This window comes from Suricata suricatta, chromosome 10, assembly GCF_006229205.1.
Source record: "Suricata suricatta isolate VVHF042 chromosome 10, meerkat_22Aug2017_6uvM2_HiC, whole genome shotgun sequence".
Lineage (NCBI taxonomy): Eukaryota > Metazoa > Chordata > Mammalia > Carnivora > Herpestidae > Suricata > Suricata suricatta.
Genome location: NC_043709.1, coordinates 48,905,977 through 48,926,334, shown reverse-complemented (window position 1 = coordinate 48,926,334; position 20,358 = coordinate 48,905,977). Strand labels below are relative to the sequence as shown.

The 20,358-nt window shown below is 41.6% G+C and overlaps 1 protein-coding gene and 2 long non-coding RNA genes across 5 annotated transcripts in view; 1 reads left to right on the top strand and 2 right to left on the bottom strand.

The window, feature by feature from the left end:
- The window catches only part of HMGA2 (high mobility group AT-hook 2), a 141,770-nt gene that overhangs the window by 90,809 nt on the left and 30,603 nt on the right, over positions 1-20,358 (top strand). The window contains exon 5 of one of the 2 annotated variants that reach the window (XM_029954480.1): positions 7,248-7,367. The exons of the other annotated variant lie outside the window; for it this stretch is intronic. Within the exon in view, the coding sequence (XP_029810340.1) occupies positions 7,248-7,367 (120 nt within the window). Of the gene's footprint in view, positions 1-7,247; positions 7,368-20,358 lie in introns of those variants that run through there. 2 annotated transcript variants of the gene reach the window in all.
- LOC115304331 lies at positions 7,180-15,068 on the bottom strand. 2 transcript variants are annotated; one of them, XR_003914385.1, is made up of 4 exons: positions 14,834-15,068; positions 13,977-14,031; positions 10,186-10,318; positions 7,180-8,282 (listed from the first exon to the last, which is right to left on the bottom strand). It is a non-coding gene; the product is annotated as an uncharacterized LOC115304331 (long non-coding RNA). The 2 variants fall into 2 exon arrangements; XR_003914386.1 differs by lacking the exon at positions 10,186-10,318.
- Positions 15,074-19,113, bottom strand: LOC115304332. Its single transcript, XR_003914387.1, has 3 exons — positions 18,996-19,113; positions 15,733-15,867; positions 15,074-15,208 (listed from the first exon to the last, which is right to left on the bottom strand). It is a non-coding gene; the product is annotated as an uncharacterized LOC115304332 (long non-coding RNA).

Sequence of the window (20,358 nt, the reverse complement as noted above, 5' to 3'; positions counted from 1 at the left end):
CCAAAGCTCAGCCAAGGTAGTTCTGGAGCTAGGGAGGTGACAAAGTCTCAGTCAGCTTGTTCTTCTGCCCAGTAACTGAGTGTTATTCTTAAATTCTTCTCAAGGGGGTAGGAGAATAACTTAATGCAAAAAAAAAAAAAAAAAAAGTAAAAAAGTATGAGAATTAAGAAATGAGAAACGTGAAGATAAACATGAGGCAGAATTTCTTGACAGCATGATATACTGGTTTCGGGTAAGTCTTCTGATGTGTATGCTTGGAATGCCATTATTAAATCTGCTGGGTCCCTATTCTGTTCCATCTATTTCTGATGAGCCTGTTAGGCCATTGCCTCCCTGGGAGCATAACAATTAAACAACTATTCAGTTAAGTAAATAGAAAGACCTAGTAAATATTCATATAACTCTAGCTTGAAGTGTTTCTTTTATGCTCTATAAATCACTAGAGAACATGTGACAGGAACTGTTCCTGATCTGTTGGAGCATGTGCAGACTGCCCCGAGAAAGCTTTCCTGCTTATTATTTGAGTATATTAATAGGTATGTATGTTTTTGCTTTGAGAGAGTTACTATCTGGAATAGTTCTTTGGCTGGGGAGATCATGGTGAAAGGATGGGTCTGAGGAAATAATACAGAAAAGGAATGAGTAGGGTTTGTGGGAGGCTGGGGGGAGGGTGCGGGGCAAAGGGGACAGTGGGTGGGAAAAGGAGGCTGGTGGAAGATGGACCTAGAAACTGGGGACACCAGTGCTTCTGCTGCATATGGGAGGCAGCCAGCAGAGGCAGCTTTGCAAGGAGAGATAATACAGTCTGGTTTTGATGTGTTTGTATTAGATGGTGGTGGGATATCTGTGTGACGTATTTTGTAGACATTGAGAAATACGGACCGAAGAGAGGTCAGTCTGGAGATGACAATCGGGGACTCACCTGAATGTAGGTGCTAATTGAATCCAAGTGGGTGCACCAAGGGAGTGAGTAGAGAAGGAAAAGGGGAGCAAGGACCCCTAAGCGGAGGCCAGGGGACACTGAGAGAAGGGAAGGAAGGCACGGAGAAAGCAGGTAGAGATATTTGAGGAGCTCCATGGCCCAAACCCCATGCCACCGAGGCCATGATGGCAGGAATCCCATCACAGTGTGGAAGGTAGCCGGATCCCTGGGACTGGGGAGCTGCTGAGATAGTCAATGAAGAGACTGCTCTTTGATGGCTCTCATAGAAGTGACAGACACAAACTAGGACTGCAGAGAGAGGTGCAAAACCGGGGAAGAAGCTTGCTTGTTCTGCATTGTCCAGCACCAAACTTGGTAAGACAGCATTTGTTTAATGAACGGACGGGTAGATGGGAGAAAAGCGGGTAGTGAGTGCAGAAAGAAATGCAAGAGTTTCCTGGAGTGTGAAGTCACAGGGGTAAACAACCCAAGTTTATGAGTTTGGACTTTAATTTGTATGTTTCTCTAGCTTTTTCCCAAACATTCATCTTGTCTCTGTGATAGAACTTTAAGCTTCTTGGCAAAGACAAGAACTACTTTTGTGTATCTGTTTAGTACATAATATGAGCCATTTACTCTACAGCTACTGACAGGTTGAGGGAAAGAAAGGCAAGCTTTCAGTAATTTCTAAAAGTATATAATTATCTAGAAATTTAGTGGTGGAAAACATCCAGTTTTCATACATCAAACTAAGATAATCCCTTCTCCACACGTTGATTTTCCTAAATAATTTACTCAAAGCCCTACCCCTAAAAGAGTGTCTAGGTACATTGATTGTGAAATGTCCCTCAGAGACAGCTATACAAACATCCTTCTCATTTGGAGCAACGTGAAGAAATGTGCCTAGACGATTTGAAATATGCTTCTTTCCCTTCCCTTACTCCATTTTTGTTCCATTTTCATAAGAATAGCTGTGAGTATAAACAGATGAATTAAAGACAGTGCTGTTCTGGAGGGAAATCAGATGTCTCTTTTAGTTTGCAACAGAAGGACTTCTAAAGAAAGGCCAACCTTGTGTAGTAATGTGGAAGGTACACATGGGAGGGTTACGCAGGGCTGGTAACAGAATTGGGTGGAGAGAGTTAATTAATTTTGAACCCCGGGAAATGCAGATCTTCTTCGAAGAATCCCGGACACCTGGAAAACTTCAGCTGCTTTGTTTTCAGCAGATTTGTATGTGGTAATGATCCAAGTAGGAAAAATGACTTTGAAACCATCGAAGTGTAATTTTCACCATCTTCTAATTTAGAAACACCTGCACACATTTTTCCAAGGTTTTAAGAAAAAGAAAATTCACCTTTGGGGGAAGGTTAAGACGGACATGTAGGAGACTGAAAATAGTCCATGACAAGTGTACGTAACTTTATGATGTTCTAACACAAATGTTCTCCTAAGGGCAGTGAAGAGGCAACAAAATTATTCATTTTTATTAAATACATAAGGGTAGTTGGCTCCATTTCCCGGTAACAATCCCCATTTTTAGGAGTGATGTCAGTGACACTGTGGAGCAAGAGATACCAGTGACTTTCAAAGAACTTCCGGATGTAAAAACATGTTCGTGCAGGAGGGAAGGGGTACCGATCTGATAAAGCAGTGGGATGAAAAGGAAAAGGGAAGTCCAAACAGTCTTGTTTCGTCTGATAGAACTTTCCCACAGAAAATGAAGAAATATCAGGTAAAGAACGTGTATCAGACCTTACAGATTTCATGGCCACTTCTCTTTGGGAGCTTTATTCAGTATAGACTTGTTAAATCCCAGATGTGGAAGAGAGAAAACACTATAAAAATAGAGACTGGCGCCCTAGGAAGGACAATAGCAAGGCTTCATTATTTATACTGATGTATACATTAGGCATTTGGGTGTGTTTGTTAAATAATACATAAGATGGTTGGATTGAAGAAAATACAGCAGTAACTCATGAGTTCCTGGCTCAAAAGGAAGCTAAAGTGAATTAGGCAAGATGTCTAATAAAAAGATGGTAGTAATACTAATAAGAAAGCGGAATGTACTTTTCTACTTCTGCTTTTGTCTGACTTTTGTAAGAATGGATGATAGTGGAGGACCCATGAGCATGATTGCAGAAGGCTGGCACCTATCATTACTTACTTGTAAATGTTGGAAGCAAGAGTGAATAAGCTAGCAACCTCAGTGATGCTTTAGTTAGCAAAAGCAGGTATTTCCAGTGGAAATCTTGTGGATGAAATAGAACCTAAGAAAGAGAAACTAAATGTTATTTCAAAGGCTAATGCTACTCTCATTAAAGATTTATATAAATTTGGGCACCTGGGTGGCTCAGTCCTTTAAGTGTCTGACTTCGGCTCAGGTCATGATCTCTAGGTTCAGGTCATAATCTCTAGGTTCGTAAGTTCAAGCCCCATGTCTGGCTCTGTGCTGACAGCTCATAGCCTGGAATCTGCTTCAGATTCTGTGTCTCCATCTCTCCCTGCCCCTTTCCCTCTCGCATTCTGTCTCTCTCTCTCTCTCAAAATAAATAAACATTAAAAAAAGATTTATGTAAATCTATTTTCCCATCTCTGGAAAGATAGAGAACAATGTGGAAAGGTGTGACATGTTTTATTACTTGCCATTCAAATGAGGAGAATTAAAAAGGTGGGGGGATGGGGAGCCCTGGGTAGCTCAGTCACTTAAGCATCGAACTTCGGCTCAGGTCATGATCTCATGGTTAATGGGTTCCCTCCCCACATTGGACTCTGTGCTGACAGCTAGCTCAGAGTCTGGAGCCTGTCTTTGGATTCTGTATCTCCCTCTCTCTCTGACCCTCCCTTGCTTGCTCTGTCTCTTTCTGTCTCTCTCAAAAAAAAAAAAAAAAAAAAAACCCAGAGAGGCGTCTGGGTGCCTCAGTCAGTTAAGCACCTGACTTCAGCCCAGGTCATGATCTTGTGGTTTGTGAGTTCAAGTCCTGAGTCAGGCTCTGTGCTGACAGCTCAGAGCCTGGAGCCTGCTTCAGATTCTGTGTCTCCTCTCTCTGCCCTTCCCCTGCTCACGCTCTGTCTCTCAAAAATAAATAAACATTAAAAAAAATTTTTAAAGATAATTAAAAAGCCAGAGATCCCATCAACATTGCTGAAAGGCATGTCATGGAATCAAATAGATGGTAGAATATGTATATGAGTGAAAAAATTTCACCAGGTAGTATTCAGATCTGTTCTCTGTTTGTTTGTGGCCTCATTGAATGTTATCCTCCTTTACCTCAACCCATAAAGGATTCAGGGCCACAGAAAAAGAACACAGTGGACCTAAGGCAACCCAAATTTTCGGTGACCAAAGATGGAGTCTGAGGTCCATGCCATTTAGTCAGGCATGAAGTTGAATACTGGCTCCTAGAAGCTGAGGTTTGGGAGAAAATCATTCAATTTGTGGGTGAAGTGAGCCAACACATAGCCAACAGTCACATCCTGATGAGACCTGGTTTTTTCCTAATTTGAGTTGACATAGTAACTTCCTTTAAGAGACTAAATAATGTGTGTATGTATGTGTGTGTGTGTGTGTGTGTGTGTGTGTGTGTGTGAAAATAGCCAGGTGAGAGATGAATCCTTGGTAAAAGTTGGAGAGGGAGCCAACTTTGATATGAGGATATTCAGGAAACACTTGCCTCTAATTAGTAATACAGTTTCAAGAGAAATCTCCAAACCTGAGCAAAATATTTCCTGGATTCCTGAATTTAGAGACTGTGAATTTGGAGGATTTGTCAATTCCTGAAAACCAATAAGAGTCTACTAAAATATAATAGGAAATTATAAGGAAAAGAAAAAGGGCAAGGAAAATGTAAATGATTTGTTTAAAATGTGTATTTTATATCCAGTTCTCCTATTGATAACCACTTGGCCTTGGGACAGGTCTGACCATTCCTTTGGTGTCCCCAAAACTGGAAGTGAGGTGAAACTGGACCTCCCCACTAGCTGGCGTGCCCCAAAGAAGAGTAGCCTGCTCCTCTAATTTAATTGCTGGATTTGGTAAATCAGTTAAGTAAAAGAGAAACAAAAAATCCCTATGGCTGTACTTCTGAGAAGGTTGCTGAAGGACTAAGAGTTCTGGGTCCCTTCGCACTCCCCAAACCAGAGCAGCTGTTTTATCATTTATATGTTGAGGTTCTCTAGACTGGGGAGTGGGGGGGGGCAGGAGAATTCTTTGATGCAGGAACACTCAGTCACCACTGTAGGCTTACCTGTATCACACAGAGGTCACTGTCAGTTCGCAGGTTTTTAAGGATTAAGCAGGTACAGTAGTGGGCTCCCCTTCCCAGTCTGGCAACCACGCAGTCAGACAGGATGTATTAGTGGTGCTGAGGATCAAACAACTCCCTGCCTCACTCAGCGAATACTTTTAGCACCTGTAGGTTCCTATACCCAGCGAGAACCTGGAATAGTGCATTCAATGTAAGTGCCATTTGATGGCTTCAAATGGGAGCTCTAGAATTGGTCGGATGAGAGATACCAGACTTTTACCCACTGAGAAAGCTTTCCCAAACTCCTACCGCAGCCTGACTTGGGAAGGATACTACTTAACACTAACTGAACTACCTCTTGCTGTAATGAAGGTCTATTTTGTCATGGTTGACTCTGGACATGGATGCTTTACCTGGTTCCTACTCTCCTTTGTGTTATTAAAGCTAGTTTTAAGTGAACTCACTTCAAGGTAAAGTATAAAATTATTTTAATATATCTTTATCTGACTTGCTTCTAATCCCCTTGTTCTTTGTGCTGTATCTGAGGATAATCTCCAACTTCTCCAGTATATTAATTTCTAGACTATAAGTTGGATCCAGGGCAGGCACTCACATTTTGTAAATGCCTCGGGGTCACAAATCACACTTGACCTCCATCTGTCTTGCGTCAGCCTCCCCTTCCCGCCCCATGTGTCAGAAGTCACTCTAGATAGCAGTTACTCTGCTATGGACTAGACTGGGTGCTGTGATAAGACTCAGGGATCCTTCCTGTCTTTGTATCTTCTCAAGATAATGGTCTCACACATATTTTCATACAAACATCCACTTTACTTTCTCTTTCCTTCACTCTTCCAACTCTTTTCAGCTCTTCAGAACATGTCTATCCCATTTTCTTCCATGCCTCTTCCACCATTTTGTCGTATTGCTAGAGTGGCCCCGGCAATACACGTATCAGAGAAGAGAGAAACCATATGTTTTGAGGTAAAATTTAATAGAATAAAGAAAGAATGCCATTAATCTCCAGCCCTTGAAAATGCCCAGAAGCTCCCATTCAGACCCTTCTTAAAAGTTTCCATTCACTGTCTTTTATTAAACCCTGGTATTCCTCAAATGTCAAATTCCAAGATGAATTTTAAAGATATTTCTTACAAACTTTTGTTTAATTCTTTTAATTAATTATAAATAGCTCAAACATTTTTTTGTTTGTTTGTTATTCTACAAAATTTCTAGTGCAGAAGTGCTACATTTTAGGTTGGGGGCTTTTGTCACCCCACCTGAGACCCTAACCACCTTTTTTACCTTTGATCACTCAAGGGAAAGCGCCTTCCAGATTTGGAAAAAAAAAGACACCCAACTCAACTTCTGGACTGCTTCATTCTAATAAGGATTTGGTGGGCCCTGAGCAGGAGGTCTAGCTTGTGAAATATAGCTAAGGAGAACATCGTAGGTATAGCAAAGAAATTTCATTTCTAAAACCTTGGAAAGGAATATGATTTGCAGTTCAGGGGTGTGGTGAGGCTTGATAATCCGCCATCAGGATGCTACATTCTAATTCTGGTCCTGAAGCCATCTTTGTCTTTAGGGGAGCGTTCCACTTGCAGCCCCTCGTGTCTCCTGAACACAGCTCCAATTTGTCTCTGTGTATGATACAGGGCTTCACAGTAGTCACTTGGTAACCGCTCCCTGAACTGAATTTAACCCACGGCTAATGAGTGGCTCTTCACCATCAGATTTAGAGTACAAATGAAATCCAGTGAGAAGTATCATAACGTACTCAGGTTGAATGCCATCAAGTAATGACTGAAGTTTCAGTAAGGGCAAGGATGCAAATATTGGGGGGCATTTTCAGTTGTGTGGACGGAGATGTCAGTGTGTGTCCCTACTTACGTTCTCCCATAGTAGAAGGAAGGAAGTGGAAAGGGGAGAAAATAGAGCTATTGACTAACGGGCCATAAAGCTGTTTTTCTTCTGTTGTATTGGGGCATGCTTCCTTTGAGGAGCGGTGTATTTTGCATCCTCTTCCCATGAAATCTATTTAGGGAAGAAATTACAGACGACAATATGCTTCCAACTCCCAGGGATCTCATCAACACGGCGCTCTTCCCACACCTGCACAGAGCCGAAGAAGTGAAGCCTCCCTTCTCAGGGACACCAACCCAAAACAATCAAAATCGCCAGTAAACCACTGTGTTTATTAGGGAGGCTGCTGATTTCTTGAAAAGTGTTAACTTTGCCCTGAAAAACAGTAAGTGAGAGCAAGAGCAGCGTGCCGAGGTCTGCGCCTTCAATCCTTTTCAACAGCCGCAAAGCCTACGAATTGTTTTCAACACAGTGTGGGGCTTCCTACACGAGGTGAAGATTTATCTGCTTTTGACAACTACCCGGGTTACTGTGGAACAAGACGTTTACTTCTCAATAGTTTTACAAATTATGTGTTTAACTTTGTCTCTATAGAATTAATTCCTGGGAGGTGAGAGAGGAGGGGTGGAGGCTAGGCTTTCAAAGGCTGGTTTACAAATTTGAGTTTTTAAAGTAATAGCAGCAATTTTCCCCCCTAAGCGCAACAGTGCCGTGAAACTCTGTTTCAACCTGAACGCAGTTTGCATCCTGCATTGATTTACACATTAAAATAAAACAGCTTCGATGTTTAGCCATTAAAAAAAAAGGTTGTTTAATCATTAAACAACCACTGTTTTCGTTTTGCCCTTTAAACCTGCATTCAATCAGCTTGGATGCTGGTTTACAGTCTCATTAACTGCTAAGATCACAAAGGAAAGGTTAGCAGGATCACCAGCAGCGGCAGGAAGCCCTGAACCGCCCCCATTGTCACATGAAACATTCAGCAAGACGCTCCTTCAGCTGTCTTGCAAATGCACACTCAGCTCTGAGGGAGGTATGTGGTGAGAAAAATGCAACTTTTAATTCCAGCAGCTTGCGGGGGCGGGGAGGGGGGGGAAGGGGAGAAAAAAGCGTTCTTGCATGTAATCTGCATGGCCATGTTCATCAGTGTTATCTGCGAAGTAAGCAGGGTTCCTCCCACTGCCGAAATGTAACCTGTCGTAGGGTATGTCCCGGCAGATTCCTAGGCAAAAGGCCTGGAAGGTCCTGTTTTCCTGTAAAGGAAGGAGGAGTTGCAGTGTTTTATGGCCTTCTTTCAACACATGGGAGTTTTATCACTCATTTTAAAAGTACAACTTAACACCATTTTCAAACCAGCCTGAGTTCCAACCCTGGATTGTTTTCACAAAATGGCCCCTTTCTTCCTCAGAGTGGGATGGTCACAGGTGCCCATTAATTGCTATACTTGTAGGAACTGAATTTATTCCCTTCTCAGTAGCAAAGCGGAGAATGTTTTCTGAAATTTAATTCTGTGAGCTACAATCCATTATACCAGGTCCTAGGAAAGGATCACAACTTGCTGGAGATGAATTGCTGCTTTACCGCAGACTGTGTGCCTTTTCCTTTCTTATTTTACCTCTGCTGGGTGTTCGTGTGGGCTGACAAGTGTTTAAACCACACTGGAAAAGACAATCCTTCCCTTTTTCAAGTGGCCAGTTTCTAGATAAAATTTCTAATTTTTCCACCATTTTGACGTGGTCTGTGCACAGTAGCCTTTTAGAATATGAACCTAAATATTCAGGAAATTAACCAAGTTTTCAAACAGGTATTTGAATACTGTGTAGAAAAGTCCTATTTTCTCTGTTCTCAAAACTGCTGCCCAGGGAGAGAATGAGTGTTCTTTGGCCAGTTTGTTGAACCATTTCTCCCAAGAGCAAAACTACCTACTTCATGTTTTCCATTCTTGAATTTCAGTGTCTTATCTTTAACCCATTTGATTTTTTAAAAGTGTTTATTTATTTTGAGACAGAGACAGAGCGAGCAGGGGAGGGGCAGAGAGAGGGAGAGAGAATCTCAAGCAGGCTCTGGGCTGACAGAGCTTTGTGGGCTTGAACCCACAAACCATGAGATCATGACCTGAACCAAAATCAAGAGTCGGTGATTTAACCGACTGAGCTACTCAGGCACCCCAATTTATTTTTTAAGTAGGCTTCATGCCCAGCACAGACCCCAGTGTGGGGCTTGAACTCTCGACCCTGAGATCAAGACCTGAGCTCCTGAACTGAGATCAAGAGTAGGAAACTTAACTGACTGAGCCACCTAAGCACCCCAAGCATTCTTGATTTGTTTAAGCAGGGTTTTGTTTTGCTAACTTTAGTGCATCATGACCACAAATTTAAATTAATTTTCATCTCTGAAGATGAAAGGAAGCTATTGCTAAGTTTAAAGACCTGTTCTAGGGGCGCCTGGGTGGCTCAGTTGGTTAAGCCTCTGACTTTGGCTCAGGTCATAATCTCACAGTTTATGGGTTCAAGCCCTGCATCGGGTTCCTTGCTGACAGCTCAGAGCCTGGAACCTGCTTTGTATTCTGTGTCTCCCTCTATCTCTTACTGTCTCCTAATTGTGCTCTGTCTCTTTCTCTCAAAAGTAAATAAACATTAAAAATAAAAATAAAAAAAAGACCTGTTCTAATTAACCCTTTTTAACTAAAAAAAAAACAAAAAACAAAAATGGAAACTTATCAACTTGATCTTTCTGAAGACATGCATATTTATTTAAGTAGCTAGTTCACACGGTAGACAAGAGAATAAGCCTCACAGTTATTCAAGCACCTTACATTAAGTACTTCAATGAATACCCACTTCCACTCAATTTTAACCTAAATCCAACTGAAAATCATTATTTAAAAAAAATTTTGGATGTGTATTTTTGAGAGGTGGGGGGAGAGTTAGAGAGAGAGTGACACAGAATCCAGATCAGGCTCCAGGCTGTGAACTGTCAGCATAGAGCCCAATACGGGCATCGATTTCTTGGGCCACAAGATCATGACCTGAACCGAAGTTGGATGCTTAACAAACTGAGCTGCTCAGGTGCCCCAAAAATCACTACTTTAAAGAGGATAGTTGGGCAACTCAGTGAGGAAAAAAATAGTTGATTAAACTAGTTGTTTGCCCTTACCTGGATGAAATCACTGATTGATTATTGAACAAAATTTTCTAATGTGTCACGATATAGGTTGCTCTAATTCTCATACATGTCGAGTGTAGGGTATGGCAGGGAATAGTAGGTTGTTCTTCCATGGTGATAAAAACTGGAAAGAAGATGGAAATGGATAAGAGGGAGAAAGAGGAAGATGATACACCCAAGGAAAGCAGAATTAACAGGGACTATTTTCAGAGTAAAATATATTGCAAACCCTCATATAGCTGAATGCTTGTAAGAGATGCTTTCAGCAACTCTTATGTTTCCTAATGTGTATACTCTCCCTGAACAAAATGCTTCTCTCCTGTGATCTGGACAGTAGGAAGTAATCTATCTTCAACCTTGTTTGGTTTGTAGATAACACTGTAGAGAAGGTCTGTTGAACTCTGGAAAGCCAGTCTTCATTTGTTATGTCTTACTCCTGGAGGCCGGTTAAAGGGCACGGCCATGACCACCACCTTACTCCTGCAACGATTGTTTACAAAAGGTTGAAAATGTTCCCAGGGCCCTTACCTGCCCCTCTGTGGAACTAGCCCTACTCGAGCAGGCTGGCAGGCAAGCTTAGCTTTCATGGAAATGGAAGAGAGTTTGGGTGAGCTTGGCATCTTTCAACACATGCTTTTTTGCTTTCTACTGCTGAATTTTTAATTTCCATGAAATGTCAGTAGGAAAGTGGATGCAGGCCTTCTTTCCTTTTGTCCGCTGCTTTGCAGCTATTGGGATACTGTGCTTTGGATAATGAAGTAGGTTGTCATTTCCTCCCCCAAATAATACATTACAAAGTGGAAAGGCAAATTTCCTGTGGAAGCTCGAAGTAGCAGGTGGTATTTCCTTAATATATTGTTTTTAACCTTTAGGAAAATTGATATTATGAGCTGACTTTGGAAAATTAAAATAGCACCAACGTCCTCCATTTTCAATAAAACAATCAAAATCTTAGTTAATTAGAAAAAATGAAACTGGTGTACGATACCCCTAAAAAAGACATCAATATTTTGTTTTTACGTGTTATTTTAAAGTTTATAATTCATGGAGGTCAAGAAAAGGAAAATGGCACAGCTGAATTTCCCAATTCATTCAGGAATTTTTTTAAAAAAAAAGAAGGGAACATCTATATTTTGAAGTTTTACATTAAACCTTTGCTGTTGTTAACTAATGCTTTCATACATTTAGTCAGTCATACAAAGAGTTAAGCATGGGACTATTCACATGGCAAATCTGAGTTGAGCTGGAGGTAAAAACATCTGTATTTTTCATTCATTTGCTCGGCAGCACTAAATTTAAAGCTTGTTTTTTGTTCGGCATCAAAGAAAAAGTTGTTTTATGGTTATTGGATTTTTTTAAACTCGCATATTTCATGAAAGGGACTCAAGTCTCTGGATCTTTATATTCTTTTGAGTTACTTTACTGCCCAACAGCCCTTCTGTGTGCCATCTTGTTGACTAAGGAGAACATAATTTTGTTTTTTTCTCTTCCTTTGAAGAAAAAAATTTAAGAGGTTTAAATACCACTCACATTTTGGAATTTCCTTCTTTACTCCTCCCAAAACCATCATCTCACAACCACGTAAAGCGATCCAATGTTGAAAGACGAGAGATTCTCACAGCTATAAATACCCTTTATATGATTATAACTCCTCTGTTTATCCAGGGTAATAAGAATGGAACCCAGGAGCTAACAAAGTTTACGGCTGTGTGCGTGTGTGCTCGCACGTGTGTATTGATATAAATCGAAAGTTTTATGTGTCCGGATAAACACAGTATTTTTAGCATACAAATTGCTGATTAAGCATCTATTCTTTTTTCTCTGAAAGTTCTGAGTGTGTGGACCTGTTAGTTGCCAGGGACCAAATTGCCACAACCAATGGAGGACTAAAATATTTACCAACTCCAAGAAAATGCGCTATATTCAAGTTTAAACTATTAAATATGGCTAATTTAAATAGTTGTCTTTATTCTTTAAATGTTCTGTGGCACAAATTGGCTTCAAGATCCTGATTGTCAGGTGCAAGAAATCTACATTTTCATCCTGAGAAGCGTAAAACAAGATACTTACATTTCACTTAAAGTTTACCTTCATTGTCAATGCCTCACTCCTTCCCAAAAGGAAGGAGAAGTAAGTGCTGGGGTCAAAACCAGATGCTGTAAAAGTTCAGCTAATCTTGGACTCCCCAAAAATAATAATTTTCCCAATAATTGAATGTTAACATCTTTCATTTTTAACTTTAAATTTTGATAATGTTGTGGTATATGAAAATCTGGCTAATGTGTCTTTGACTACATTAATCAATGCACTGAATATAATTTTGTAGGTTTCTTGATGATGTTTGGTCATTAGCATAAGCGTCATAGACTTGCAAGTGGCAAAGACTGTATTCTTTCATCCATTCTTCCTTTCTTATTTTTTGAATGCTCACTATATGAAAGGAACTGGATGTCTGCCCTGGTTCTTAACAAATAGAAGACACTTGGGGTGCCTGGGTGGCTCAGTTGGTTGAATGGCCGGCTTTGGCTCAGGTCATGATCTCATGGTTCGTGGGTTCGAGCCCCGCATTGGGCTCTGTGCTGACAGCTAGCTCAGAGCCTGGAGCCCACTTCAGATTCTGTGTCTCCCTCTTTCTCTGATCCTCCCTTGCTCGTGCTGTCTCTGTCTCTCAAACATAAATAAAAAACATAAAAAAATATAAAAATAAAAAACAAATAGAAGGCACTCAGTGAGTGTATGTTGAAGAAATGAAGGAATTAAGGAATAAATAAGTTCAATGAGTAGATTCAGTCCAACAAACTTCATTTTGGGTGTAGTGCCAGGCTCACTGTTAGCTGAGACAGTAGACAGAGCAACAGGGTCACAAATTATGTGGACTACGGGAACATCCCCAGACTAGTGGTACCCTGTCCCTCCTTGAAAAGTCCTCCAAACATGAGAATGCCTTATCATTGACCACTTTCTCATGAAATTAGAAGAAACCTAGGCAACTGCAGGACTCCCTGGGCATTGCCACAAGGCTACTGTCTGCCGAATATATGTTCAAGTTGAACCTAAAGCAACCACCTCTTCAAAGCAGTATCATAACAACATCAGTCAACGGACCTTTCCTTGCTGCTGCCATTTTGGCATCCTTGGCACACATCACAGACTCCAACTTACATGTTTTATTCACCGTGCCTCTGCCCCATGTACACTAAGTTTGTTCTTGGGCTAGAACAGAGTAGCAAGTCACCACTTTGAGACTTGAGGCCAGCATACATTGGGGGATGGATTGTATTCATACAAATACCTTATTATCATGACACTGCTATTCAGCATAACATGGAGGGAGAGTGGGGCCTTTGGAGATAGATAAATATAGATCTGAATGTCTACTTACTCCATCATGAGCTGCTTATCAGCTGCTGGGGTACCTTGGGGAAACTTCAGTCCACTCATCTGTCTTCATAAACATGGAGATATATAGAAAAGACCTTTGCAGAGCTCCATGAAAGCTTGTTACTTTTTTATTACTCCTACCTTTATCAGCCCAGACACAGCACCGTAGTTTTTTTTTTAACTTTCCTTAATAACTGTCTGCTGTGCAAAGACAATACTGCAAGTTCCCCCTTCACTTATCCCGTCTAAACAGCCTCTATAGAGTCTGAAAAGTAGATTGTATTTCTCATGAAATCCATTTTGTATTAGCATTTCATATATGGAATGATCCATACGGTGAATCAGAGGTAATTAATGCTATGGGATGAAAAGATCACACAAACATATTCACAAAATTATACCTGCTTCCTCAAGTAGTCTTCCATAGGTAAGTCCATTGTTCCAAAATGGGCTTCACTGAAAGAGTAAATATAAAAGATGGTGGGAACAGTCCACCAAAAATATCTTTTTTAACATTAACCTGCTTTCTGTAAGTAATAAGTACAAGTGAAGCTATTTTCTTTTTTTTAATGTTTTTATTTTATTTTATTTTAATGTTTGTTTATTCTTGACAGAGAGAGAGAGAGAGAGAGAGAGAGAGCGCTAGCAGGGGAGGGTGAGAGAGAGGAGGAGACACAGAATCTGAAGCAGCTCCAGCCTCTGAACTGTCAGCACAGAGCCCGATGCGGGGCTCAAACTCAACAACTGTGAGATCATGACCTGAGCTGAAGTCGGACTCTTAACCAACTGAGCCACCCAGACACACCTGTTTTTATTTTTGAGAGACAGACAGGAGTGCAAGCAGGGGAGGGACAGAGAGAGACACACACAGAATCTGAAGCAGGCTCCAGGCTCAGAACTGTCAGCACAGAATCTGAAGCGGGGCTCAAACTCACGAACCACAAGAGCATGATCTAAGCCTACATTGGATGCTCAACCAACTTACCCACCCAGGTGCCCCAAAGTTATTTTCTGGGTTTTTTTTAATGTTAATTTATTTCTGAGACAGAGAGAGTGAGAGCACACGCAGTAAAGGGGCAGAGAGAGAGAGAGATAGAATCCGAAACAGGCTCCAGGCTCCGAGCTGTCTCACAGAGCCTCATGCAGGGCTCAAACCCACAAACTGCGAAACCATGACCTGAGCCAAAGTTGGACACTCAACCAACATACCCACCCAGGCACCCCACAGTTATTTTCTGATAACTAAATTTTTACTTACCATCTCTAAGAAGAGACGGCCTGTGCTTCATTTGCATAAACCCACGGAGACAGGGTTCACTAAGATCAGCATGGAGAGTGTAACATAACGCCAGAATGGAGCCACTCTGTCATCATCAGAAAACCATCCTGGGACTTGACCCTGTGTAGAAATGAGTTCTCAGAAGCAGCCGCAGAAATCTTTTGTAAATACGGGCATCAGCCATGCCTTATCTCCTTTTCGGCCTCACTTTACCACAGCATGTGTCTCTTTTGGAAGATAATGTTAGTCTCTGTCAGCTGTCTGAATTCGTGAGAAAATGTTTCCGTTTGTCCATGTAGTTACATGACAGTAGCCCTCAGAGATAAGTTCTTACTTCTGCTTAAGAAGAGCCACCTGAAGAGAAATACGGTGTCAGGGCTCAAATTCACGTTGAGGGGGCACATCGTGAGAGATTATTCCACACAGTTCCAGTAACTGAGAATTTACACAGATTTGCAACAGTGGTGTGCTTTCTAAGGTTGGTAAAATATAAGCAAATAAATCAGTAGTCCGTGGACCCAGTGCCATTTCCCTGTGCACACTTTTTCCACGTGAAAGCGACAGCCATAGTCTCGAATAGTATTAGCATCTTTTTACGCTTCAGTCTTTTGCTTTTCGTGAAAACACGTGACGAGGAATGGTTCCTTGTAAACCCTCAGCTCCTTGTGCATTTTGCACACTCATGATTTTACTACCTAATGTGTCATGACTTTAAATGAAGGATGCAATATTCGCTTTCCCGGGAGACTTATCCTCTATGCCAAATCAGGTTTAGCATGCCTCCGTTTTCTCTTTAAGACCCACAAGTTTTCGGAGCACCCACAAACACCATCTCTTAGTGACAAGCAGAACTGACAAGATTTTGTTCTGATGCTTACCTTGTTGGTATGAGTGGAGGCTTGCAAGTTGAGCGTGGTCTACAAGTAGGCCAGGGAGCTGGCAATGTAAACACTCACTCAAATGTCGGCATTCGAACTCTTGTCTCTTGATTTCCTGTCTTCACCCTAAAGACCCTGAATGAGGGTGCCTGGGTGGCTCAGTCAGTTAAGCGTCCGACTTCGGCTCAGGTCATGATCTCACAGTTTGTAGGTTTGAGCCCTGCATCAGGCTCTGTGCTGACAGCTAGCTCAGGTCAGGAGCCTGCTTCAGATTCTGTGTCTCCCTCTCTCTCTGACCCTCCCCTGCTCACGCTGTCTCTCTCTCTCTCTCTCAAAAATAAATAAAACATTAAAAAAAAGAAAGAATGGGATAGTGTCCATAAAGGCTTTAGGAGACTCCGATTTAGCCCCTGTTTTGGTAGCCAAGCAGGTGTTAACCATGCAGAACTTGGAGGGATCTTGAGAGCAAGAGAAGGAAGAAGTGGATTATCATGCCGGTGGCCAGAGCTGAGAAAGCAGAAGTGACGGAAAGATGGCTTCTGAACTGAATGGCAGCCAAACCATCTCTTCTTTCCTTGGTTCTTCTACCCCTGTCCCCACAGCCAGAAGCGCAGTGACTTTCATGCCTCCCAATAGAAGGGAACTTAGAGAACATGTGTGATTTGTTTGAGTCTTTGGTGGTAAATAAACATCAGGAAAATTAGACTGTTGGAATATTCAAGCTCTTTCACGTTAATTAGCTCTGATTCTGTTCGGCATCGAACTATAGGATGGAAGGTAGGTAGCTTAATTTTAAGGTTATATTTATACAGGGACTATTATCAATTTTTAGAAATATTCAAAGTGTGGCTAAGTAGGCAAACTGCTAGTGAAATGTCATCTATTAGAAGCTGCTTAACAGTTGTTTGAAAATAGTCTGTTAGTCATTTTAGCACAAAGGAGCTACTCGAAAATTTGTTGAATACATGAAATGTTTTTGACAGAAATATCTGCATAATTGCAGTGTGTTATACATGCTCGTTATACCCAAAGGCATCTGCTTGAGCTGGGTTTTTTTTTTCCCTGTCTGTGTAACACAATTGCAGAAACTAATGTGACTATTGACTGCTGTTATCCTTATAAAAAGCGTATCTCTTGATTCTTTTAACAGCCTAAGCATTCTAGAGCTAGATTGCAAGCAACACATAACTTTGACGAAGGAAAACTAAGGTTGCTTTTATTGAAATTCTGATTGTGGAAGTTGCTGAAAGTCAGTTTGAGAGAGAGGTGATTTTTGAAGAAAATGAAGGGCTTTGATTTTGTTTTTGTTTTAATCTTGCAATCTAATTGGGTAATCGTTTATTATATTTAATAAAATGTGGGCTCCTTTCACAAGAAATCCCTGACAATAGTAGATTTTGAAGCCTGGCTCTCTTTCCCAGCGGCCCAGGGTGTTTTGAAAATAGGAGAACAAGGGAAGTACTTAAGCTGTGAAGCTGTGCAGCATTGCAGCAAAGTGCTGTGGGCACTGCATTCTTGATGCAGCATCATATTACAGTAATATTATGAAAACACAAAGCTACAGGGAATTCTCAAACATGCCTAACATATAGAGAGCTTTAAGGTTCACATGGCTGGATCCATTCAGCAAACGGGATCTGTGGGTCAGACGTAGTTTGCAGGCCACCATTATTAAGTTGTTTTACTTTTACCATTAAGTAATGATTCCTTGTTAATATCATGCATGCGTGTGTTCTCTGCTCTCTCTGTAAACCTTTTGTTCTGTTCTTTTTTTTATTCTTTCTGGCCTTACAGGAATGTGGGGGAGGACATCCCTCTCCACAAATCAAGGGCTTTAAATAGCCACGCTAGAGGTGAATGAAGGAAATCAGGCTAGATAGCATCTTTGTAAAGTGTGTGCCTCTGAACTCTGCATCACATAATACAAAGGAAATTGCCATTGTCCTGTGCAAGTTAGGTGAACAAAGCACAAAAAAATAAAACCCGTTCTGGTGGCCGTGCACATTCTTGTGCGACGAAACTGGAATACTGAAGGCCACAGAAATGGCAAGGCTTCTGTGACACATTGGCAACTGAGAGAGTGTGGATTTGAAATTTAGGATGCAGGGAATCTAGTAATCATTCACCAGAGGGAAACCAAGTTCTTTGATACGAAACAATGTAAATCATAAACAATGAGGAATGCCTGCCACTGCTACTATTACTACTAGTATTGTTGCTATGACAACTATTATTACTCTTGGTATTACAATTGCGACTATTACTATTAGTGTTAGTGCTATTGCTGTGGCTATTACTAGTAATACTAGTATTGCTATTGTGATTATTACTATTAGTGCTAGTATTACTATTGCTACAACTCTTACTATTACTACTAGTATTACTTTTGCTATGACTATGATTCCTAGAATTACTCTTACTATGACTACTGTTACTACTACACCAGCACCACCACCTTCCCTGGTGCTGTTAAATAATGTTTATTAAATTCTTACAGCCAACGGTTGTGCCATGTATTTAAGAGACATTAATCATTTTTTAAATGTTTGTTTACTTTTGAGAAAAAGAGACAGAGAGCAAGCAGGGGAGGGGCAGAGAGAGAGAGGAGAACACAGAATCCCAAGCAGGCTCCAGGCTTTGAGCTGTCAGCACAGAATCTGAAGCGGGGCTCAAACTCACGAACCACAAGCTCATAATGTGAGCTGAAGTCAGACAGCTTAACTGACTGAGCCACCCGAGCACCTTGAGACAGTAATAATTTTGAATCACCCCAACAAACCAATGAATTATCCACATTATACACATCAGTAAATTGAGGTTTACACTGCTACCAAGTCACAGAGCTTGTGCATAGTTGGTCCCAGACCGGATTTCTGTGACCTCTCTGGCTCCAAAGGCATGCTCCTTGCCACCATCTGAAGCGTCCTTTCCCTGTCTGGAACTCTGCAGGTACCAAGATGTCTCCCCCAAGCCCTTAGAAAGTAAATTGAGTCCCTTGGGTGAGAATTTCCCCAATGCCAAAAAGATGCTTCTGTAGTCCTCTGCAGCAGTTTTCATATCCTGGGAACAGCAACTACAAAGACACATCCTTCCTTTAAGAAAGAAAGAAGAAAGGAAGGAAGGAAGGAAGGAAGGAAGGAAGGAAGGAAGGAAGGAAGGAAGGAAGGAAGGAAGGAAAGGCAAAACAAAAAACCTCCCACCACCAATAGTCCCTTCTAAGACTGGAGATACCTACACATACCTGGCAGTAAGCCCAAACATACCAAAACATGTATCATCTAGAGCCAGGATTTGAGTCCCACTGTGTCTTCGGAGAGACAAGCATCTCATTTCAATAGACAACTCATTCACAGAGTAAGGACACTCCCTGGAAGTATTGACAGCGAGTCGGAAGAGCAGCATAACACAAAGAGACTAGTGATTAGCAGCCAGCCCAAGGGGCCCCAGCTCCCCCGCAGGTTCTGCTCTTCCTCAGTTTAACCAAGCACAACTCCAATCACCTCCCATTAGAAGTCAGTAGACATTTAGTCGACATCCAGAATGTGGGCAGGAGCTGCTGTTAGTTATTTACTACCCATCTCTGGCATTCCTTTTGGACATGACCAATGAGTTACAGCTGGTTTTTAGGCAGCGTGGCACACTCATTAACTAGCTGTCAGGAACAGCTACACCCTCCGGTCCACAACGAAATGAACTTAAATCTGGATTTACCAGAGGAAAATTCCAAACAGACCAGGAAAGCAAAAACCACAGACACCATCTCCATAACAACTGTAAAACTGAAATGTGTGCATTCTGCAAAGAGGCCTGCTCCTCTACCTCTTCTGAAATGCTCGATGAAGACAAAGCTTTTACGCCCTAGCACAGGACAGACAGTGCAAAGAAAACTCTTGCCCAGCTGACTTCAGAGTCAAGAGGGCACTTCTTACCAGCCCTCAAGGACAGGGAATACAAGAGGGCACAGAGCCAAACTGATTGCTGTTCTGTCACCATGCCCATCTTCCTTTGTTTACAGAACGTGACCCTTTCCCTAGTCCGTGGGTAATGCTGGTTGGTCAGAGCTGGTCACGTGGTCCCATTCCCCTGGTGGGGTGGTCTGCTTGGGACCCTAAGAAGAGACTGTCTTTCCTATGGGAGGCTGAGATTCCTAGAAGCACCACTAGGAATGGCCATACCCATTTTGTGACTCTGAGGGAGGTAGACCAAAATCAAATCCAAGCTGGCAGACCAGAAGGATAGAAAGAATCTGACCCCTGGATTTAACCAAGCACATTTAAACTGCTGACCTAACCGATTCTGGAGGTGCAGTATCTCCAAGCTCTTTGCCACATTTGACAAATAGTCTCCTTATCAAATCAGTTTGAGTTTGGGTTCCCTGTTGTACCCAAAAGTGTCCAAGAGAGATTTTCTTTGGTGAAATACTTGAGATTCTTCAGAATTTATTGTCTGCAGTTTTACATATTAGTCTAATTTCCACTATTCTTCTGCAACCGATTCTGATCTACAAGAAATATACAGAGATTGAGTCATATTTAATATGTCTTCTAATGTTACAAAAATATGCCCATCTTCCTCTCCCACTTTTGGGTCTGCATTAAGGTAGCTCTGTCCTGTCAATGACAGCCT